This window comes from Chrysochloris asiatica, unplaced genomic scaffold, assembly GCF_000296735.1.
Source record: "Chrysochloris asiatica unplaced genomic scaffold, ChrAsi1.0 scaffold00137, whole genome shotgun sequence".
In the NCBI taxonomy this organism is placed as follows: Eukaryota; Metazoa; Chordata; class Mammalia; order Afrosoricida; family Chrysochloridae; genus Chrysochloris; species Chrysochloris asiatica.
In genome coordinates this window covers 936,484-961,758 of record NW_006408655.1, presented here as the reverse complement: position 1 = coordinate 961,758, position 25,275 = coordinate 936,484, and the positions used below count along the sequence as shown (strand labels likewise).

The window sequence follows — 25,275 nt, the reverse complement described above, 5'->3', positions numbered from 1 at the left end:
TTGTGCTCTTTTAGAAACTAACTATATGAGATCAAATTGACAACTATTTGAAAGGCTACATAGGAATCTTAGGAGGTCCCAGATTTTATGTTAATGAGGGAGAAACAACTTAGCAAAGGAGGGTGAGGAGGTTTGCAAAACTCAGATAATGTAATCAATGTTGACTACATTGTACATGTAGAAACTATTGGATTGGTTTTGCTGGTTACAATTTAAAAAATAATAAAATTTAGGGAAAAAAAGTTGGATTTTTTAATGACCAGAATTTGTTTTTAAAAAGCCTAAAATTACATATTGTATAGGGTTTCTGAGGAGCAGCTAGTGGGCTTAAACTGCCAGTCTTGTGGAGAGCCTACAGTGCCACACCAGGAGTCCATTAAAATTCCACAATAGTGTCAACCAATTATGGAGTTACTAACAAATGCAAAAAGTATTTTGAGGAGGATATTTTTTTTGACAGAAAAGTACTCTAGTATGTGATTTAATCAGAACTGTCATTATCATCAATTACTTTGTCCTAAAACTTCATTTTAGGAATTCTGGTGTAGGTTAACATGCTGGACTGTAAGGTCAGTTTGAACCACAAGGTCAATGGTTCAGGCTCATCAACTGCTCCTCAAAAACCCTATATAGGGTCGCTATGAGTCAGAACGAACTTGAAGGCACTTAACAACAACAACAAAAAAAAACTTCATGAGGTGTAAGTATGCTGAAGACCGTCCAGACCCGGTCAGGAGTTCGAGGCCCTGTGGGGCCAACTGTTGCAGACCGTACAGGCTGCAGGCTCTGAGGAACAGACTCTAGCCACCTAGCAGACATAGAAAACTGTTTTTCATCGTAGTATTCAGTTAGGTTTATTATTAATTGCATACAAGAAGCCCTGATATCCACAGATAAATGTAATATTTTCCTAAAAGCCGAGATTGTAAAATTCCAAATAGGCAAAGTTCTTCCCTCAAAGAATTCAGTCAAAGTAAATTGGGTGGCTCCCCAGTCTTTGTTCTAAGGACAATAGGACTGCCCTCCCTAAAGTGTTTTCAGGTGCAGCCCTATTCACCCAGGCATCTCTTTTCCTGGAGAACCTGGGCTGGGTAGCCGACACAATGGGAATCCTCCCAATCTTCCTTTTCTTTCCCCCATTTGAGGCTAGGTGCTAAAAGGTATGTTAATTAAGCTTGAGAAACCAAGTTGCGGTCGTGAGATTTGAACCTGTGAAGTACAATGTAAAGTTGCCTGAATGTCTGGAAAATTACGTATGTTAGCTGTACCTTGTCTTAGTCCCGCCCAGCTTTGTGTACAGTACCTCCCCTAAATAAAATGGAGGCGCAGAACGAATCCAGGTGCATTACGACTGGCAAGGCATGTGTTACAGCATGCAGGGGGCTCAGTCCAGCATTGCAACCATACTGCCTGTTTAGCCAAGATGTTTACTATGCAGGATATTACAGCCTTCATGGCTGAGATGTTTGCAATGCAGGATCTGCCTCATGCCAGTCCCACATCCACTCTGGTTTTGGGGTGTCTCTTTGTCTCTCTCGTTGTGTCCTTGTGTGTCTTTCCATATCTTTATCACTGCCAGATATCCCCACCTCGTGAACCAAACATCTGTGTTGAGGCCGTCCCCGGCATAAGTAGTAGCTACTGTTGTTGTAGAACTGGACACTTTATTGTCATAATTTTAGGCTCAATAAAATAAATGAGAAAGTTACCTTGGTTTAAGCTAACTACATTATTTAAGATTGCAAGGAGGGAGGGACTATATTATAATGTTATCTACTATTTCATTTTAAAGAGCTCTGGTAGCGTAGTGGTTACTAATTGGGCTGCGAACCTCAAGGTCTGCAGTTCGAAACTACCAGTTGTTCCGTAGCAGAAAGATGAAGCTTTCTGCTCCCGTAAAGATTTATAGCCTCAGAAACCCTGTACTGGGTCACTATGAGTTGGAACCGACTCCATGGCATATAACCACCACCACTATTTTGTATGATCTGATTCATTTCATATCACATACCATAAAATAGACAGCTTGGTGGCTTTGTACAGTAAGCATGGACAGTAAGACACAGAGTAGCAGTTTGAGCCCACCAGGTGGCTCCAATGGAGAAAGATGAGGCTTTCTGCTTCTATAAAGATATACACTCTCAGAAACCCAATACAGGATCACTGTGAGTTGAAACCAACTCAATGAAACGTAACAACCAAGCAGCTTCAGGAAACACCAGATATTACCAAGACTATAAACCAGAAGATAGCTCATCACCTAACTTAGAAAGGTATTGATGGATTTTGCTTCTAAAAACCATGCTTGTTTAGGAATATCACTATTGTTAAATGCCATTGAGTCGGTTCCAACCTATAGCGACCCTGTATAGGGTTACCAAGGAGCAGCTGGTGAGCTTGAACCACCTATGTTGGCAGTTCAAACAGCTTTGCAGTCCAGTGCATTAACCCACAGCGCCACACAAACTAGTTTATATCCTTTTTGAGTTTACTGATTAACTTTATTCTTTGTAAAAAACGTGCAGATTCCAGACAATAGTCACAAAAGCACAGAATGAAAATCTAATTAGTGAATTCAGAGTTCTTATTGGTATTGCCTGGAAATACTCAGTGTTTAATAATTTTGCCAGCTGTTCCGGCCAGTTTTCAGATATAAAAGTTGTTCTTTGTGAAAGAAAAAGAAAAAATTTAAATAATACTCTTAAAGGTATGTTTTTGTTTTTAAGTGCCGTCGAGTTGATTCCGACCCATAGAGACCCTGTATAGGGTTTTCAAGGAGCAGCTGGTGAGCTTGAACCACCGACCCTGCAGTTCAAATGAGTTCAGTTTGATGCATTAGCCCACAGCACCACACCAGGACTCCCCCCTTAAAGATATGAATGATATGGAAGCATGCAAAAAAAAGGGGGGGGGGGGCAGGGAGGCGGGGATTTCTGTATGTCAACATGATGTAATGGCTAGTACTCTGAACTCTGAATCCAGTGCTCCTAGTTCAAGTCTTGGTGGGACCTGCTACAGCATTTGCTTTGGACTCCTGATGTGGTAGTGTAGGATCAGCACTTGACTACAAACCACAAGGTCGGTAATTCAAACCCATCAGTTGCTCCTCAAAAGCACTATACAGGGTCGCTATGAGTCAGAACCGACCTGATAGCACTTAACAACAACAATAAACATGTAGTGTTGATATTAATAGCCTATATTCAAATGGAAGATTTTTTTGCCCATTATATACTCTGTGGAAAACAGTGTGACCTATTTTGTTGTCTATTATTTTATTCTCTCTGATTATAGGTTCTTAATTTTAAATTAAGGCTCTGTAATAAGCTAAAAGGAAATAATGCATATTTCTATGTGAGCCACAAGGAACACACTTTACATAATGTTTAAAATAATTTTTGTTTTATTCAGTGGAAGAGAATGACAGGCATTCATTGGTAATGTAATGTACTCATTGCAAAATTATCGACAACATTTTACCTTTCCTTGCATTCCTGGCAGTCATATTGAGTATCATTTCTAAACTATCAACTGTTTTCCATAGTAATGTATGTGTTGGAACTTGTTTCATTTTGCTTTTTTGTTTATTTAAATCAGACTTTGGGCAAGATATTCCAATCCTGTGTTTTTGAAACACAAGTTCCACCAGTGAGGTAATATAAAGCAAGTAACAAATATTTGAGACTAATTCAATCTGTGCCTGGCAAAAGGGCAGTTAAGTAATCTAATTTGGATTTGTTCACTATTCACGCTGTATGCCAAGCTTGATATCTGAAGTGGAAAGATATCAGATCCACAGAATATTTGAATAACACAAACATTACTTCCTGACCTATCATAGGCTCCCTGTTCCTAATTTTACTTGGCATTGAAGTAAAATTTTAATTTTCCTTTCCTTTGAAGATAAAAACAACAAAAAAGCCTACTGTGGACCTACTCATGCCAGGAATTCCCAAATTACTCCAACAAGTAAAAATGTCAGAGAAAAGATATTATTAGTAATGTCCTGAAAATAGAATTGAATAGCATATGAAATTGATAATTTGAATAAAATAAACAAACCACATGAGTTAATATCTAATTTATTTAGAATAGTGATAAGTATAAAAGTAATTATTCTTATTAGTACATACATACTCAACTACATTGCAAACTGGGATAAAACCAGTGTTATCTTATCCCCCAATATATGTATATGCATTTAAACATATCTTAAATGAATGAAAGAATTTAAGATTATGCCTGAACAAGTGATCACAAAGAAATAGTTGGTACATTAGCACTTCTTTAGTTTCCCAAGACTGTTGTTTACCAGTTATGTAATCCTGGGCTATTAGTTAATCTCAATGCTTCATGTGTATAATTTACATAATAATTATTCTTAATTCATGAAATTAGTAAGAGAATTAAAAGAGATAATCCATGTCAAGTGCTTAGCATTGTGTCTGGCATAGAATGAGTGTCCAATAAGTGGTGGCTATTTTTATTAAAAGGAGCTCTGGTAGCATAGTGGTTACAAATTGTGTTGCAAACCTCAAGATCAGCAGTTCAAAACTATCAGCCATTCCGTGGGAGAAAGATGAGGCTTTCTGCTCCCGTAAAGATTTACAGCCTCGGAAACCCTATACAGGGTTGCTATGAGTTGGAACCAACTCCACGGCACACAACAACAACATTTTTATTAAATTATATTATGGAGTTCTGGTGTGACTCTATAGGATAAGCACTGGACTGCTAACTGCAAGGTCGGCAGTTCAAACCCACTAGCCATTCCTTAGAATCCCTACACAGGGTCAATATGAGTTGGAACTGACTGCACAGCACTTAGTATCACTGATTTAAACTTCAGTGTCTCAATGACAGTGTCATAAAAAAGACAAATATTTGTGAGGCATTTTCAGTAGACTATGATAGACAATTAATGGAGTCCTGGTGTGGTGCTGTGGACTAATGCGTCAGACTGCAAAGTCATTTGAACAACAAGGTCGGTGGTTCAAGCCCACCAGTTTCTTCTTGGAAACCCTATACAGGGTCACTATGGGTCGGAATCGACTTAATGGCACTTAACAACAACAAATGATAGACAATGTGACTGTCTCTAGATTTCAAAGGAAACCAAAAAGCTCAATCATCAGGCAAGCATTATTTTGTAAGTACAGTTTTAAATGACTGGAGAAATTATCATTTCTTCTTTATAGATGTGTTTATATTTATTTTGTATAAGTGGAATGTTAATGTGACCGCATGTGATTTTTTTCCATGTGTGATCTTATGGCTATGTCACAAACAATAGTGCAGCACAAAAAGTGAGCCAAAATGTAAACTATGGACTGCAATTAATTAATCAATATTGCTTCATCACTTATAACAAATGTATTGCATGATTTCAAGATTTGAAATATGGGAATGATGTATTTTCTGCACAATTCTTCTGTAAACCAAAAATTGCTCTATAAATAAAGTCTATCTTTAAGAAAGGAAAGCATCATTCTTAAAGGTTACAGTATTTATATTAATGAGTAGTATATTTGAGAAATGGATAAAAATAGTCTTTTTCGTTGTGAAATTTTAATAATGAAAGGCATGTCTATTATTATATATGCCTGAGTGTTTAACAAAAAGAGCTCAAATGAATAGAGAGAAATACTGTTAACTGATGACACACGGAGGGGATTATAATCAATGTAATGAAACAAAGTATATAATTTGTTGAATGTAAAACTGATGATCTGCCCTGTAAACTTTCACTTAATTCACAGTAAAAACAAAACAAAGTCATGCCTAATATATAATCTATATTGCTTTGTCGTAACTAATTTTAAATAGGTGTAAGTATTTTCCATGGTGCTTTCTACAGTTATAGTATAACTTTTTTAAAAAATCAGTACTCACATTTTCTGGTGAAGGCTGCCATAATGCCTACTGGAATTTCAGTTGCCTGTGAATCTTCTGGGCTTTTCTATTTAAAATTAAAAGATAACTGATGAAAAATACATAGTTTTCATTAAAAATAAAACACCAAAAGTTTATACTAAGTTTAAGAAGGGATGCTAATATTCTAGGAGGAGTCCTGGTGTGGCACTGTGGGCTAAATGCACAGGATTGCAAAGTTGGTTTGAACTGCAAAATCAATGGTTCAAGCTTATTAGCCGCTCTAGAGTTGTTATGGGTTGGAACCGACTCAATGGCACTTAACAACAACAATGCTCTAAGATTCTCTAAGATCTGCTAACAGAAAGGTTGGTGGTTCAAACCCACCAGTTGATTCCCTGAAATCTTATACAGGATCACTATGAGTTGGAACCAACTCCCCAGAACTTAATAGCAGATATGTGTGAAAAATTAATCCTCAAGATGGTCCATCTTTAGGAATAAGGGGGTCCAGGAAATTGTTAGACCAGACATAGATTGTTGATCAGCATAGCAATAGTGGCCTATACACTGAGGTATGTGACTGGGATGAATTGGGGGAGGGGGAAAGGAACCTATTAGATGACTAGGAACCTTAAATAAGAATGCTACTATCAAGAGAAGGTAGGAGACATGTGGGAAAGATTGTTAACCCTGTTGTATTCAGTCAATGAGGAACCAGGGAAGGGACTTTCTCAAGCTAAAAGAATAAAATGCTTTGCAAATGCTTCTGGATTTGGCATCCTATTTTGCAAAATCGAATTGAAAAGCCTCACTCTCGACAAAATAAGTAAAAATTGGATTTCTTGCACATTTGTTGGCAAGCACTCAACAGTGACCTCATAACCAAGAGGGACGGAGGCAGTATCCAGGTAATCGACAACATTTCTCACAAATTTAGGGGCCCATCCAAGATTTTCAGCCCACTTGGAGTGGCAGCCCTGGTGCAAAAGGAGATGCATCTCACCAGCTCATAGTGACACTATACAGCAGGCTAGAGTTGCCTCACAGGTTTCCAATGCTGTAATATTTACAGAGATGAGCCCAGGTGAAGCAATAGTCAAGTGTAGTAGGCATCTCAAACCCACCAGCAGCTCCATGGGATGAAAGAAAGACCAGGGGTTCTGCTCCCATAAAAATTGTTGTCATTAAGTGCTGTCAAGTCAGTTCTGATTCATAGTGACCCTATATAGGGTTTTTGAGAAGCAGCTAGTGAGTTTGAACTTCTGACTTAGTATTTAGCAGTCCAATGCTCATCCTATGATACCATATCCCCCATAAAGATTATAGCGTAGGAAACCTTATGGGATAGTTTTACTATATCCTATAGGGGTGCTACATTTGTCATCTACTTCATGGCACAGAGCAACACTCTTTGTAAATGTAGACTGCCACGTCTTTCTCCTGCCCAGTGGCAGGTAGGTTCAATCTTTTCACCTATTGGTTAGCAGCTGAGCACTTCCATTTTTCTACCACCAGGATCCCTCACTGGATATTTATTTGTTGTTAGGTGCTGTGGAGTTGGTTCAGACTCATAGTGACCCTGTGTAGGGTTGCTAAGAAGCAGCTGGTGAGTCTGAACCATCGACCTTGTGGTTCGAACTGACTTTTTGGTCCAGTGCATTACCCTGCAGTACCACACCAGGACTCCAGATGTTTATTAGAACTTCTAAATTCAGACAAACATACAAGTTAAGGTTGAAGATCTGGAAGCAGAGCACGCTTATTGCACTATCTATATTGAGATGAAAACAACACACTGAGGTAGTTCAGAATCTTCCATACAGAGCAAGACAGTCTGTGCTTCAGACTCTTCAATTATGAAAGCTTTTGTGAAACTCAAAATCTGTAGGGGAAAAATGATTCTTGACCTAATTTGACACTATTCCTGTGTGGAAGGATTATGGATCTGGGATTTGTTTTCTGACCTTAGCAGTTGGTGTATTCTGGATAGAGAAGAGACCCATGCAAACGCAATACCTCATTACAGTCTTAGTAGCATACATATTCTGTTTCTGTTGCTTTGCCAAACAATAACAGAATATTGCCAATTAAGAAAGTTGATCAACAGATTCATGAAAGGCAATTATAATGGCTTTAATTTATTATTATTATTATTTTATCCTCTTCCATGCCAAATGTGTTTGAGGCTGGTTCCGATATTATGGGTTAAGGTTACATGATTTTGTTTCTGAGACTGACTCAAAGTTCAATTCCAGGGATGTTATTTCACCTCCCCTTGCCTCAAATCCTTACTCTTATTATGTGAAAAAAAAAAAAAATCCTTTTCACCTGTCGGACATGTCCTTTTAAAAGAGCATTCATTCTATTCTATCATGTAAAATTGTTAAAACTTTGAAACAAATTTATTGTGAGACATAAGCATCTCTTAGTATGTAAAAGAGAGAAAATTAACTTAAAGCCCACATGTGTTAATAGCCAGAGTTATTCAAAAGATATATGAAGGGACTTCAAAAAGATTGTGGGGAAATGGACTTAAAAGATAGTGTTTTTTTTCCTTGAACAGTTTGAAGTTCCCTCATAATGAGAGGATGTTTTGGAGAAGGATGGTTGTGAAGCTGCAGAAACATTGGTGGGGCCTGCAGGAGACATGGGTAATAGAGGAGGTAGTAGTAGAGGAGGAAGTCAGGTCTCTTGACTGAAATAGATGGATCTAGAAACAAAGAAAAACAATGTGATGCTTTGTTAGTCCAAATTAGAATCAAAAGCCTTAATAATTCCATTAAGAAAGGAGTTCTAGTATTAGTTGACTCTAGAAGCTGCTTAAAAAACAACAAAAAGTTATACCTTGTCACAGAAGGTAAAGGCATTTGTATTTGATTTGAAATCAAACATCCAAGACAATTTGAAGATGGGAAAGAATTGTTAGTTCCCTTCCTTCAATCTCTACTATACTACCGGCATGAAAAAAAAAAAAAAAAAAGGAACTTGAATCCATCAAGTAATCCTAAAATTCCCTATCATTGCTATTTCACCATTAGGTTGCGCTTGTAGCTTAAATAACAAAAGGAATGGTGGATGTATCAGTGAGCTGGAGAGTTAAAAATGATTTAAAACTCATTTCATTAGCACCAGCGATATTATCATATGAACAAAGAGGACTTCAAAAAGTTTGTGGGAACTGCTTTGAAAGGATTCATACTTGAAGGTCCTGGATAAAGGGGTGAAAACGTGGAACAAAACTCAAAATCATAGTCTCTATCTTACTGGTCAGATAGAGACTAGTGGAACTCCAAGACTGTGACTTTTGGTCCCCCTTCAGATCTGGAACTGAACTCCCTACCCAGACTCATTTTTCAGCCAAGCAATGGATAGATCTATGAGGGGGATACCACTCATGAGGTACTCAAACCATAGAACAGTCCATCATTTGAGACCAAGGTAGAAACATTTACCCACTAAAAAGTTCAGAAGGGAAAGAAGTTCAGTTCTTTCACAAAGCTCAGTTGGGAAAGAAAGAGGATGGAAACAAGAAACACAGAAAACTGGATAAGTGTTATTACTTTGAGGGGCTTGCAATCATTGGGATGAAAGGAAGTTTGCTGAATGTAAACCTTCATAAAAAAAAAAAAAATGTGAAAAAATTTTGTTATCTTTTCACTCCACATTTTTCCACAAACTTTATGAACTTCCATTGTACCTTGGGGACTACAGACAGATTCTTCCTTGAAACAGAAATCAAAATTACAGTGATTTTTAAAACAAATTCCAGCTTAAAGTTTTCCTCGTATGACCCATGTTTCAAATATTGTGATTAAACAACAAATTACAATAAAGGTTTCAAAAGGTTTCCTTCTGGCATCACAGATTTAGCTCTAGATAAGAAATTTACTGCCAGATTCCATTTTGCTATGTTAACATCTAAGGAATGGCTTGTTTATTGATACTCAGGCATGGGGATCTATCCTAAGGGCAGGGTTATAGAGAGCAAGTTTTCTAACAAAATTATATTTTACTTTCATGGGAATTTTCCCCCTCCATTACTTTTTGTTGTTGTTGTTGTTAAGTGCCATCGAGTCGGTTCTGACCCATAGCGACCCTGTACAGTGTTCCCGAAGCTGTAAATCTTTACGGGAGCAGAAAGCCTCATCTTTCTCCCGCGGAACAGCAGGTAGTTTCGAACTGCTGACCGTGAGGTAGCAGCCCGATTAGTAACCACTACGCTACCAGAGCTCCTTTTCAGTTACCTTAATTCAAATAGAAACATTGTTATGAATCTGACTGGAGGTTGTGTTTTGAGAATTAATGTGGGAAATTTTTAGGAAAACTCAATACAGCAGAATACACTTGGTGTAAAACAGTTCAGTTAGCAGAATCAATCCTTTCCTGCATTTTGAAATGAACACCCTACCCTTAGAAACACTGAATAATTCCTTGCAGCCACCTAGTCATGGCTAGCAATCACTCAGTGGAAAATCTAAAAGGTCAAATAATTCATGAAAACTTGTAAACTAAATGACTAAGGGAGCGTATATTTTGTGAATCTGACCCATACACATTTCAAGTTAGTGCAGATAGCAATGATTTCAATATATGGAAAATGTGTTTTACTTTTTAAAACAACTTTCAGGCACTTGACACAACTTTCCAAACAATATTTATCATGATTAAGAATAGACATATGAGAAGTGAATTCTATTCATCTATTCTACTGATTTTCATCTGTTAATAAGTGCTGGTGTGGTGTTGTAGGACAAGCACTAGACTGCTAACCACAAGGTCCGCATTTAAACCTACCATCCACTCTTCCAAAACCCTATAGAGGGTCACAAGTTGGAATTGACTCAGCTGCACTTAACAACAACAACAACAACAACACTAAGGAATGAAGGACAGAAGAAAGTTGAATCAGAAGGATGCTTCAGATCAGTCACCTACCAACTTGATAGTTGAAGTAGATTGGTTTCTGCCAGACTGGTCACTTAACTCAGAGTCCAGTGCAAGATGATGGGACTGCCCCACATGTCCATTAACCAAAGAAGAGTCCTGCAGGGAAAGGATGGTTGACAATTAGTGGTGAAGCAGGGTACCACAGTTGAAGACTTAGTTGATTCCTGATTCAATTTAGTATTTGCTCCCAGGCCAAAATGATGGAGGCACAAAAAGAGTACTGGGGAAAATCTCACTGTGATAAATACTTGTTAATATGTTTTATTTTTCAGAAACCCAGGCCTGCTCTGAAACATCATACATATTCAGGAAGATTTAAGAATCCAAATTCAAAGAATGTCTAGCTATATTTTAAAAAGGCTTAACAAATAGTAGTATTTTATATTATCTTCAACAAAATAAAAATTATATTGACTGAAAAATTACACTTACAACAATATGAAAAATTTCATTCTTTCTCATGGAGTTATTAAAATGATAAAAATAGAAACTGTATTTTATACTATAGTTACTAAAATAGTATCTCCAGAAATATATGCACCAACTAAAGCATTGTATCTAATAAAGCATTTGCTTTCTTTTTATTTCACACAGCTTAAATTTAAAAATTTTTGTCCTTAAAAGCTAGTTTTATTCCCCCAAAGCCACATGCATGAGCTGAATACATTTTACATTATTGAGTGTTCAGACTTTCTTTCATCATTTTCCTCCTGAATTCACAGTTAACATTTATGCATAAACAAATGTATTGGCTTTCTAACTTGGATACCTTCACTAGGGAATGATAACCAGTTGTGTATCAATGGGGACCTATTTGTTTATGCCTATAGAGATTAGAATATTTTTGTGGCTATTAAGTTCCTAAACCTTACAGGTAAAAGCTGTAATAGAAGCCAGTATTCCTAATTTCCATGTTTTCTATAAATCTTAGGTTGAGCCTTGGGCCACAGAACAGCCCTACTTGGTTCAAAAGGAAACATTTTTATAAGATTTTACTATTAAAAAGTTTTAAACATACCGAAAACTTGAAAGAATTTTAGCATGAATACTTATATTCCTTTCCTATATGCTACCATAACGTTTACTTATTTTATCACAAATCTAACCATCTACAAGAGGGCTTCATAAGTTCATGAAAAAATTTCTATTATCTTTCATCCCTTGTTTGGTGATCTTTTTAAAGCCTCTCATATTATGCTTTTATCTATCCATCAACATTTTTTGATGTGTAAAATAGAATCTGTAGTACATTTAGGAATCATGGCAGAAAACAGTGTTGCTCTTTTAAAGGGCTACCATTAATGCTTGCCGTGAGCATAGACATTATCTATCTGGGGTTCCGGTTGTTATAGGAACAGATAAGAAACTAGATAAGAAGTAGAAGCCTATGCAGGACTACAGGACTTTGGAAGAAATTTTCAATTTTCTTAATCTCCTGAAATTAAACTATTTGCTTATACAGTAATGGTGCAAACGCAAAGAAAAAGTGATCCTTGATAAACCACATCATCAGTTAGCATAATTTCCTTTAAAATATGAGTTCCTGACTCAATATGTGAGTGCTTCAAAAAGTTCAGGAAAGAAATCTTTGAATTCCATGTTTCCATGAACTTTTTGAAGCCCCCATATACATTGTGATTTTTAATTTTTGTGATATATTTAGAAGGTTATTAAATACAGCACAGTGAAAGAAATTACTCAAACTGACATAAAAACCTAGCAAACATCCTATTCCTGACTTCTCATTTTCATAATTTCAAATGTCCCTAAGATTGGGCTAAAAAATTGTAAGGATGGCACAGGACCAGGCAGTGTTTTGTTCTGTAGTGAACAGGGTTACAGTGAGTCTGAACTGACTTGGTGGCCCCTAACAACAACAAAAGATGGAAAACTACCACTCATTTGTAAGTTTACTGTACTATGGTGGCTTACGTGTTGCTGTGATGCTGGATGCAATGCCACAGATACTAAAAATGACAGTAGGGTCAACCAAAGTGGACAGCTTTCAGTGAAACTTCCAGACAAAGACAGACTAGGAAGAAAGAGAGGTGAACTACTTCAGAAAGGCTAGCCACTGAGAACCCATGAATAGCAATGGAACATAGTCAGATAAAGTATCATAAAATGAAATCATTAATAGCAGCAGAATATTGTCAGATATAGTACTGGAAAACAAATCTCTCAGTTTGGAAGACACTCAAAAAACAGTTGGGGGAAGAGCTGCCTCTTCAAAGTAGCGCTGAACTTAATGACATCAATGAAGTAAAGTTTTCAGAATTTTTATTTACCAATGGGGCACAAATCAAAATGAGGAGAAACGGCTGCAAAGAACCATTAATAATCCAAGCATGGAATGTATGAAGTATGAATCTAGGAAAACTGGAAGTTGTCAAAAATGAAATCAAACAAATAAAGAACAATATCTTTGGTGTTAGTTAGCTGAAATGGGCTGGTATTGGCCATTTTGAATCAAACAATATGGTTTACTATGCTAGAAACAAACAAACAAAAAAAATTAAAGAGGAATGTAATTGCATGCATATAAAAAATGATTTCAAGTACAATGCTGTCTGTGATAGGATAAAATCACTAGGAAAACCAGTTAATATCACTATTATTCAAATCTATGCACCAAATAATAAAGTCAATGTTAGTGGTCTCAGTGATAGACATCACATGATATAAATCTGAAAGACCAACAACTTCTTCATTGCAAATACCTTATTGAAACAACATGAAAGGCGACTATATACTTAGACTTCACTATAAGTAATACACGGGAATCAAATTGACTACATCTATGGTAAAAGATCAATAGTCATCTGCAGTTTGTTGTACTGCGTTGGCTTGTGTGTTGCTATAATACTGGAAGATATACCATGGGTATTTTAATTCAGCAGGGTCAACCATAGGGGATAGGGTTCAGCTGAGAAAAACCTTATAAATAGCAGTGGATCATTGTCAGCATCAGAATACTGAATATTGAAGCTGATGAAGAGCACCAGAATATTGTCAGATATAATACCAGAAGATGAGCCCCTCAGATTGGAAGACTCTCAAAATGCGATTGAGGAAAGACTGCCTCTTCAAAGTGGGGTTGACCATGTTGATGCAAATGGAGTATAATCCTTGGGACCTTTACTTGCTGAAGGCACACAAGTCAAAAAGAAGAGAAACAGCTGTAAATATCCATTAATAATCGGAACATGGAATGTACAAAGTATAAATCTGGGAAAATTGGAAATTGTCAAAAATAAAATGGAACGTATAAACATCAATAACCTAGGCATTAGTGAGATAAATGAAATGGACTGGTTTTGACCATTTTTTAAATCTGACAATCACATGATTTACTATGCAAGGAATGAAAAATGTTAAAGGAATGGCATTACATTCAGCATTAAAATGAACATTTCAAGATTAGTCATGAATTACAATGCTGTTTTTGATAGGAAAATATCCATACACCTACAAGGAAGACCATTTTATACCATTACTCAAACTTATGCACCAACCACTAAAGCCAGTGATGGTGCAATTGAAGAATTCTACAAATTTCTTCAGTCTGAAATTGATGAAACATGCAATCAAGATGTATTGACAATTACTGGCTATTGGAATGCAAAGGTTGGAAACAAAGAGGAAAGATCAGTTATTGGAAAATGTGGCCTTGGTGATAGAAACAATGCTGGAGATTGCATGATAGAATTTTGCAAGACCAATGACTTCTTCATTGCAAATATCTTTAAAAAACAACAACAAAAAAGACTATGCACATGAATCTCACCAGATGGAATACACAGAAATCAAATTGGTTACATCTGTGGAAAGGGACAGTGGAAAAGCTCCACATCATCTACTAAAACAAGGCCAGGGACAGGCTGTAGAACAAACCATCAATTGCTTATATGTAGATTCAGGCTGGAGATGAAGACAACTAAAACAAGTCCACAAGAACCAAAATATGACCTTGAATATATCCCACCTGAATTTAAAGATACTTTGAAGAACAGATTTGATGCATTACACACTAAAGACTGAAGACCAGGAGAGTTGTGGGATGACATCAAGAACATCTTACAGGAAGAAAACAAAAGATCATTAAGAAGACAAGAAAGAAGAAAAAGATCAAAATGGATGTCAGAGGAGACTCTGAAACTTGCTTTGTAGTGTGGAGATGCTAAAACAAATGGAGGAATTGAGGATGTACAAGAGCAGGACAGAAAATTTCAAAGGTCAGCTGGAGAGGACAAAGTCAAACATTATAATAAAATGTGCAAGGAACTGGAGATATAAAATCAAAAGGGAAGAACATGCTCAGCATTTATCAAACTGAGGGAATTAAACCAAAAATACAAGCCTGGACTTGCTGTGTTGAAAAATTCTATGGGCAAAATATTGATTGATGCAGAAAGTATCAAAGGAAGATGGAAGGAATACACAGTCACTTTATCAAAAAGAAATGGTCAATGAGCAACCATTTCAAGAGGTAGCATATTATTAAGAGCCAATGATCCTGAAGGAGGAAGTGTAAGGTGCATTAAAGGCATTGGCAAAGTACAAGGCACTGGAAATAGATGGAATACAAATTGAAATCTTTCAGCAAAGTGATGTGGCACTGAGGTACTCTGTCATCAATGCCAAGAAATTTGGAACACAACTACTTGGTCAATTGACTGGAAGAGATCCATTTTTGTGTCCATTCCAAAGAAAGGTAATCTAAAGGAATGTGGAAATCATCAGACAATATCATTAATATTGCTTGCAAGAAAAATTTTGCTAAAGATAACCCAATGGTCCACTGCAATGGTACAGTGACAGAGAACTTACAAAGGCTCAAGCCATATTCAGAAAAGGATATGGAAAGAGAGATATCAATGCTGACATCAAATGGATCTTGGCTGAGAGCAGAGAATACCAGAAAGATGCTTACCTGAGTTTTACTGATGAAGCAAAGACTTTTGATTGTTTGGATAACAAGCTATGGACAACATTGTGGAGAATGGGTATTCTGGAACAGTTAATTGTGCTCATGAGGAACCTGTACATAGACCAAGAGGCAGTTGTTCAAACAGAACAAGGGAATACCGAATGGTTTAAAATCAGGAAAGGTGTGTGGCAGGGTTATATTCTTTCACCATACTTATGTAACCTGTATGCTGAAAAAATAATCCAAGAAGCTGGATTGTGTGAAGAAAATGTGGCATTAGTATTGGAGGAAGACTCATTAACAACCTGCGATATGCACATGATACACCTTGTTTGCTGAAAGTGAAGAGGACTTGTAATACTTAGTGATGAAGATCAAATCTTTAAGTATGGGTTGGACTTCAGTATGTTGTTGTTGTTAAGTGCCTTCGAGTCGGATCCGACCCATAGTGACCCTGTACAGGGTTTCCGAGGGTGTAAATCCTTACGGGAGTAGAAAGCCTCATCTTTCTCCCGCGGAGCGGCTGGTAGTTTCGAACCACTGACCTTAAGGTTCGCAGCCCGATTCGTAACCACTACGCTACCAGAGCTCCTAGTATAAAGGAAACAAAAATCCTCACCACTGGACCAGTAAATAACATCTATATAAATGGAGAAAAGATGATAGTTGTCAAAGACTTGATTTTATTCAGATCAACTGTCAACACTCAAGGAAACAGCAGTCAGAAATCAAATGATATATTGCAGTAGGCAAATCTGCTGCACAAGACCTCTTTAAAGTATTCAAAACCAAAGATGTCAGTTTGAGGACTAAGGTATGCCTGACCCAAACCATGGTATTGTCAATAACCTAATATGCATGTGAAAGTTGGAAAATGAGTAAGGAGAACCATAGACGAATCAATACATTTGCGTTATGGTGTTGGAGGAGAATATTAAAAGTACCAGGGACTGCCAAAAGAACAAACGTTCTGTGTTGGAAGAAGCACAGTGAGAATGCTTCTTGGAAGCCAGGATAGCCAGACTTTGTCTCTTATACTTCAGACATGGTATCAGGAGGGACCAGTCCCTGGAGAAGGATATCATGTTTAGTGAAGTGGAGATAAAAAGAGAAAGACCCCTAATGAGATGGCAGCAGAAATGGGCTCAGGTGTAGCATAGAGTGTAAGGTTGTCCCAGGACTGAGCAGTGTTTCATTCTGCTGTGCAGGGGGCTGCTATGAGTCAGTACTGATTCGATGGCACCTAACAACAACAACAACAACAAAAGACAACTTCATTAATCAATTACTTCTGAAATACAAGATTATTATATAATCTTAAAGGAAAAGATAAGCAAAATTTAAATATACCTTGACATTTGGTGATACAAGAAGAACAAAACATTTTTCTATTAAGAAGAAGCCATGGATGCCTCCAATTAATCCCAACAATTTCCAAATATGACTGTTTTCATGGAAATGTCCAAATTCTGAGGCTTCTTGCTTATATAAACCCAGAATCTTAAAAAAAAAAAAGGGAAGACGATCAACAAGAACATATAGCAGAGCCATGTTGACTATATCCAGATTCTGTGCTGGGGAAAGTCCATGACTACTCCAGTTTGTATCTGAGTGAACATTTCTACAATATCATTTAATCAGGTCAAATAAAATGTGTACAACAGGAAATAAAGGAAAGCTTTGAACAATTTGGGCTAATGAATAAAATGAAGCCTCGGCTTTTTTTCAACAAGTGGCCTAGATTCTCATATGCTTCCAGTCAGTTCTTAAAGCTGATTTTTTCTTTTTTCTTTTCAGTTCAATCCACATCCAATTACACAAAGCAATGTTTTATGTAAAATCAACATATTTTATATCTGGAATACTACAGATATAGTTAATTTGATTTAATTCTCCCACATCTCTTGGTAAGTAAAGCAACACTTAATAAATGTTCAGATTAGTAAGAATCACCAGGAAGTCTTTCTCCATTTATTGCACAGTAACTATGAAGCATATGCCATTGAGTATACATTATTACCAATACTGTCAGCTCTTTGGGATAGGAAAAGATTAGGAATTCTCATCTAGTTGACACCTTCTATTGATTTACCTCATAATTTCCTGTAAGCTAGTAAAAAAGCTAAGTGGTATTTTGTCTCCTCTGGAGATGGCAGTTCACAAAATTGCTCAGTGGTTTTTCCAGATTTTGTATTATACTGACCAGTAAATTTAAAACAACAGAACTATATGTGTGTATATTTCATGTAGGATAAACACTGGACTGCTAATAAAAAGTTTGCTGGTTTAAACCCACCAGTCACCCCTTGGAAACCCTACAGAGTGATGCTATGGGTTGGAACCGACTAGACACACATAACAAAAATATTGTATGTATATAAGCTCATACATATATGCCAATAGGTATTTATATGTACATAGGTATGCAGTGGTGGTGGTGTGCCATAGAGTTGGTTCTGACTCACAGCAACCCTGCACAGGGTTTCTGAGGCTGTAATTTTTATGGGAGCAGAAAGCCTCATCTTTCTCCTGAGGAACGGCTGATAGTTTTGAACTGCTGTCCTTGAGTTTAGCAACCTGAACCATAACCAATATGCTACCAGAGCTCCCTATATATACATAAACATATATGAGAATTGTATATATATATAGCAAATGAAGGTCTCAAAGGCTTTATTCCATTCGTTATAAGTCAGAACTGACTCAACAGCACTTAACAACAACAAATGTATGTATAAACTATGTATGCATATTGTAGTTTTTATATTTGCTTACACATAAGGCGCTGTGGTAGCGTAGTGGTTACGAATCGGGCTGCGAACTGCAAGGTCAGCAGTTCGAAACTACCAGCTGCTCCATGGGAGAAAGATGAGGTGTTCTGCTCCCGTAAAGATTAACAGCCTCAGAAACCCTGTGCAGGGTCTCTATGAGTCAGATCCGACTCCACGGCATATAACAATAGCAACAACACATATATAATCTTTATATATGTTGCTGTTAAGTGCTGTTGAGTCAGTTTCAACTCATAGTTTCCCTGTATAGGGTTTCCAAGGAGCAACTGGTGTATTTGAAGCACCCACCTTGTGGTGGCAGTCCAGTGCTTATTCTCCAGTGCCACACCAAGACTCCATGTGAGTATATATGTCGGACTATACATTTGTATATGAGAATATGGATATGAATATAATTTAATAACACATGTTAGACAACTTTTTCTCTTGGTAGGACATTAAAGGAAAGCCACCTAATTTTTTGATTACCATTATTACACAAAATGGAGGATACTGTAATATCAGAAAACAAAAGAAAATTTAAAGAAATGCACAAAAGACCTGAAATCTCAGAATCAAGTATAGTCTTTTAAGTTGAATAAACTTAACAAATGACAAGAAAAAAAAAAAAAATCAAATGGTGGTTTTCTCATTTCTGTGCCAATCTTTGTAAACTTGCCATGAAGCACATTCAGGAGCTTAGCTCTCCCCACTGGGCTGAATCTTCCTTCCTCTTTCTGTTATCTTTTTTCCTTTTCTCTTTCTCAAGTAAAAGCATTACCTTCTAGATTCCAGGAAGCCCAGCTGATCTAGTCTCACCTCTGTAACACATTTGTGTAATGTCAGCTAACAGCCCCGCTCACCAGGTGTCCTCTCACCCCAGAGCTCTGGGTCCCCATCAGGGGAGACCCAGGCAGCCTTGAGATCCTTGTACTGTTTCCCAGAACCCTGAGTGTGTTCAGCTCTGCCAACCACAGTGGTGACCTAGAAAATGCCTCTGCCTCTGCTGCAAGCCAATAAGCCCTGAAATATTTACAGAAAATTAGATTATGAGGGAAATTAAAACTAATACATGATTTGTTTTAGTTCTCCAGTATTCATTTTGAGATTTCAGAACATCCAATAATTACTGAGCCTCTAAGCAATAAGAGTGACCCTGCAGGAAGTTGCCAGAGGCTTGTGGAAATTTTTACATCTCAGGCTTTGTGAGAGAAGAAATTATTTGTCTATTTTCATTATTCATAGTAAGAAATTTCACAGGAGAAAAAAGATAACCTCATCTGAAGACCCTTCTGCCAGCACTTTTTGCAACTCAGGCCTTAATCTTTTCATTTCTGACAAAAAAAACCTCAGAAGACTTTAGCAAAGGTCCACTTCTTGTTGCTAACATTTTTCTTAAGGGAAATCTAAACACCATTAGGCAGGCAAGCTGAAGCACAGTCAGGTGGTTCAAGTGAAGAACCTTTAATAACTGGACCATTACAAAGATGTTCCAAGGTCAAGGGTACCAACATGGGTACCTAGAGACTAGAAAGCCTGGTAAACCATTAAAGGGTTGTTGGTAAGAGTCGTTGAGTTAGTTCTGACTTGTAGTGATCCCACAGAGGGTTTCCAAGGAGCGGCTGGTGAGTTTGAACCGTCCACCCTGTGGTTCAAACCGACCTTGTGCTTCAGTTCATTATCCCGTGGCACCACACCAGGACTCCATTAAATGGTTGTTGTTATTGTTGTTGTTAGGTGCCATTGAGTCGGTACCAACTCATAGCAACCTTATGCACAGCAGAACAAAACACTGCCCGATCCTGGGTCAACCTCACTTCTTTTCCAATCTGAGGGACTAATTTTCCAGCACTATATCTGACAGTGTTTCTCTGCTATTCATAAGGTTTTCAGTGACTAAATATTCAAAAGTAGTTCGTCACTCCTTCTTGCTAGTCTGTCTTGTCTGGAAGCTCATGAAACCTGTCCACCATGGGTGACCCTGCTGGTATTTAAAATACCGGTGGTATAGCTTTCAGAATCACAGCAATTTACAAGCCACCACCATATGACAAAGGGTTGTTGTTGTTGTTAAGTGCTGTTGAGTCGGTTCCGACCCATAGCGACCCTGTACAGGGTTTCCAAGGGTGTAAATCTTTATGGGAGTAGAAAGCCTCATCTTTCTCCCGCGGAGTGGCTGGTAGTTTCGAACCGCTGACCTTATGGTTCGCAGCCTGATTCATAACCACTACACTACCAGAGCTCCTTTATATGACAAAGGGTAGAGGGAGTAAATCATGTAACTGGAGCCTAGTGAGAACTGAAGTTGTTAGGGAGAGATCTCTCACTGGAATTGTAGAGATGGGGGCGGACAGATTACTTTTAAAGACAATGCCAAAATCTTCAAGGGGGAGGAAATACCCCTGCCTCTCTCTCCTCCTCCCCTGAGTTGTCTGTTGCAGAGCTTATTGATTAAATCAAAACAAAAACCCATCCTGTAATGGGATGGGGGATTGCAGTCCTTTGAAGTCACGCTTCAGGGACAAAGAATACAAAGAAGAGCAAAGAATGGATCTTATAAGGGTGGGAGGCAGCTGGAGAATAGCCAGCAAATATTTCAAAGCCTAACCTTTTTTATCTGTGGATAATTAGTATGAAGTTGTTGCTAGCTGCCATCAAGTTGGCACCCAGTTCTATGCTATCTTCATGATTGGGTGCAGACCAGATCATTGTGATCCACTGTTGTCGTTCAGTTCTGTCAAGTTGGTTCTGGCCCATAGTGACCCTGTATAGGGTTTCTGAGGAACTGCTAGTGATCTTGAACCACTGACCCTGTGGTTCAAACCGACTTTGCAGAGCAGCGCATTAACCCGCAGTGCTTCACCAGGAAATCATGATCCACAGGGTTTTCATGAACTGATTTTCCCAAGTAAATCACCAGACCTTTCTTCCTAGTGCATATTTTTCTGTAATCTCCACTACAAATCGCTATTCAGCATCATAGCAACACACAAGCCTCCACTGATGGTTGCACTCAAGGCACACTGACTGGGAATAAAAACTGAGTCTCTCTAATGGAAAGGGAGAATTCTACCACTTCTCACTCCCAACACCCAAATAGAATTACATGTATTTTCTGAATGTTTCTTAATAGGACTCTACATCTCTTCACGTTTTCATTTCAAAAACAAGAATAACATGTAGTGGACCTAACATTTCATCATCTCTTCTCTCGAACAAATGCAGAGATACTTTGGGGAAATAATATACACTTTCAAGAAAAATACCAGACACTGTATTTCTTCATCAAAGTTGCTGTCAAGATTTGCACAAATATCTCCAGTGTCTAAATATAAGTGGAAATGAGAAAGACTTCATCTGAAGTGGAAAACAGCAGATTACCTGAGGAATAAGGTGTAGCAGGGCATCCCCAGAAAGTGTCCCAACAGCCAAGCCCACAAACAGCTGTAGAATAAGCCTATAGTTCTCTTGACAGTTGTTAAAAAGGATCAGTGTTGTTCCAAGCATGGAGCCCAGTGTGAGGAGTGTCACAGCCACTGTGCTGTAGCCATATTCTAGGTCAAAGGGAGATCACAAAAATCATTAGTGCATGTCCTCCTCCATTTAGGCCTCAACTAGTGAAGCTGTCAGGAGAAGTCATCTTACTATAACCACGAAAACCAGTTAGTTATGCTGTGGAGTTAGTTCAGATTCATGGCGACCACCTATGTGCAGAGCAGAACCACAGTAAGACTCCCTAGGGTTTTGATGCTGTGGTTTTTTTAAAGCAGATCTTCAGGGTTTTCTTCTGAGGAGCCCCTGGGAAGGTCTGAACTGCCAACATTGTGGTTAGTAGTCCAGCACATAAGCATTTGTCCCATCCAGGGACTTACAATAGCTAATAAGATACAGTATTTTAAAAAACCAAAAACTTTATATTATTTAATATATTTTTAAATTTAGTTTTTAAGAAAAATATACAGACATCATCAAATAACCCTATAGTTCTTTGATTACCCTGACTTTTACTAAAAATCACTGCAGTAAGCAAATATACAGATCTAAAGAACCTCCATCCCAAACAATCAAATTCCTTTCATATCACACTACAAAATCCATTGACATACACCTTGATAATGATTTCTATCTCATCACATGTAAATATTCTGAAGGCAAAAAGCCTTGTTTCAGAGGGAGCATAAAATGTTGGGCCCAATCTAAACCCGTACACAAATTGAATACATACTTTGGAAAAACTGTCTCCTCAACATTCTTAACATAATTTATAATGTCAAAAGTGTTTATGATTCTCAATGTCTACAATGAGCAACTGCCTGACAGAAACGTGATCCGTGAATGTATAATGATTGATAACAAAAATTTGGACATCCTACATTTTGGATCTTGGCAATAAATTTCTTCTGTAATTCTGTAAACATATGCCATACTTAGGGTTTCTTTTTTTAATATATAGAAAGCATGATTTTATTAGATTATTCAAAATGAAAACATATACGAGGGTAAGAAAAAGAAAGATTTGAAAAGAGGGAGAGAAGTACTGGCTTCTAAAGTTACATGAAAATAACATAGGGATGCTCATGCCATGCACAGATCAGAGCAAATACTGTTTTCCATTTATTTAAGAATCATTAATGAAACTGTGGGAGAAAGCTGGCTTACTGTAACAACTAATACCAGTTGTACCAGTTGCCATGGAAGCAATCTGACTCATGGTGTAAACACTAGAACTGCTCCATGAGGTGTTCAAGGCTGTGACCCTTTGAAAGCAAAGCACTAAGTCCAAGGAGCCTCTGGGTGGATTCAAGTCATCAACTTTTTAGTTAGGAGCGCAAATGAGATGGTGATAAAAGGGAAGTTCGTTCCATCATTTTCTTTCAATTGTATATTTCAGATCAAAAACTCTGTTTTCCACTTATTTAAAAATCACTATCTAGTCCTGGGAGTTCTGGTGTGGTGCTGTAGGATAAAGCATTGGACCTTGAAATTGGCTTGAACTGAAAGGTCAGAGGTTCAAACCCACCAGTGGCTCCTCAGAAAGCCTGTACAAGGTGGCTAAGAGTTAGAATTGACTAGACAGCACTTAACAATAGCAACACAACTCATGGAAAACTGGTTTAATGAGGAAATGTATGTACATGATCAAAGTATCATTTCCTTTAGTGACTACAGATAAATAAGAAGCAAAATTTATAAGTTTAGTTATTATAACTGTCATTTAAAAAAAATTTTTTTAATTTGTTCTTATAGAAAATGCTCCATTCTCACCATTCTTGTACTTTGAGAGGTTCACCATTTGCCTTAGATCGTGTTAATGATAACATGGTAATAAGTTTGCAATCTTAAGATATCCTTTTATGTGGAATTATAATGTTTAAATTATATAGTGTTCAAGCTCACCAGCTGCTTCTCAGAAACCTATAGTGCTATACAGGGTCACTATGAGTTAGAACCAACTCAACAACTCTCAGTAACAACAATATTAAAATAGCCTTGGTGGTGAGCTCACAGAAGGAAAGAAACAAAAACAAAAAACCTTCCTTACCCTCCATTTCCATCCCTTCACTACTACAGAATCTCTATCAAATGGCTTAGAATGGGCATATGCTTGCATAGAGCTTTATTTTGTACTAATTTAACACAACACCTATGCTAGGTGTGTCGCTGTAGAATCAGTACTGAACTGCGAACCACAAAGTCAGCAGTTCAAATCTACCAGCTGCTCCTCAGAAACCCTATACAGGATTGCTATGAGTCAGAACTGGCTCATCAACACTTAACAGCAACACTAGCAAAACATCTGTACAGATCTTCAAGTTTCAGATCCCTCTCCTCCCCAAATAGACTATAGTGCAAATACCATTCTTTTCATCTAATGCTGTTGTTGTTAAGTGCCGTGGAGTCGGTGGAGTCGGTTCCAACTCATAGCGACCCTGTACAGGGTTTCCGAGGCTGTAAATCTTTATGGGAGCAGAAAGCCTTATCTTTCTCCCACGGAACAGCTGGTAGTTTCGAACTGCTGACCTTGCGGTTCACAGCCTGATTCATAACCACTACGCTACCAGAGCTCCTTCATCTAATAAGTACAGATATCTGACACAATCACCTCTATGTCTGATCAAAGGAGCCCTGGTGGTGATGTGGAATAACCAAAAGTTTGGTGGTTCAAACCCACTAGCGGCTCTATGGGAGAAAGATGAAGCTGTCCGCTTCCATCTAGATTTACTATCTCAGAAACACTATGAGTATGAACCCAGTCAACAGCAGTAGGTAGGCTATGCTTAATGCCACATTTTTATTGGCAGCTTCAAAAGATCATAAAATGCCAGGAACTCATAAGGAAAAGTTAGGGTCTGAGGTTTCTCAGGTGAAAGGCAGTTTGCCAGTTTTATGCCAGTTCCTCACCCTTTTGTCATGTGGGTAGCTACAGAATTGGAGGAAGACAGATGTTTCATAATTTTAGAGCTTCCAAAATATTTTTAAGTCTTCTATGACTTGGAGTCCCAGTGTGGTGCAGCAGAGTAAGTACTCAACTGCAAGATTGGTTAGAACCACAAGGCCGGTGGTTCAAACTCATCAGCTGCTCCTCGGAAACATTATACAGAGTCCCTATGAGCCAGAACCAACTTGATGGCACTTAACAACAACAGCAACAACACAACTCAGGTTCAGTCTGCTCTCATGTGAGAAGGACATATTCAAATGCAAAAAACTCTGGCAACCCTATGTTGTTGTTGTTAGGTGCCATTGAGTTGG

At 37.8% G+C, this 25,275-nt stretch overlaps 1 protein-coding gene across 1 annotated transcript in view; it reads right to left on the bottom strand.

Annotated features, from left to right (window-relative positions):
• Positions 1 to 25,275, bottom strand: part of SLC39A12 (solute carrier family 39 (zinc transporter), member 12) — a 123,557-nt gene that overhangs the window by 26,166 nt on the left and 72,116 nt on the right. Inside the window, exons 6-9 of the mRNA XM_006869906.1 lie at positions 21,904 to 22,076; positions 17,102 to 17,251; positions 10,810 to 10,917; positions 5,893 to 5,959 (exon numbers count right to left, since the gene is read on the bottom strand). Of these exons, the coding sequence (XP_006869968.1) occupies positions 5,893 to 5,959; positions 10,810 to 10,917; positions 17,102 to 17,251; positions 21,904 to 22,076 (498 nt within the window). The remainder of the gene's footprint in view (positions 1 to 5,892; positions 5,960 to 10,809; positions 10,918 to 17,101; positions 17,252 to 21,903; positions 22,077 to 25,275) is intronic.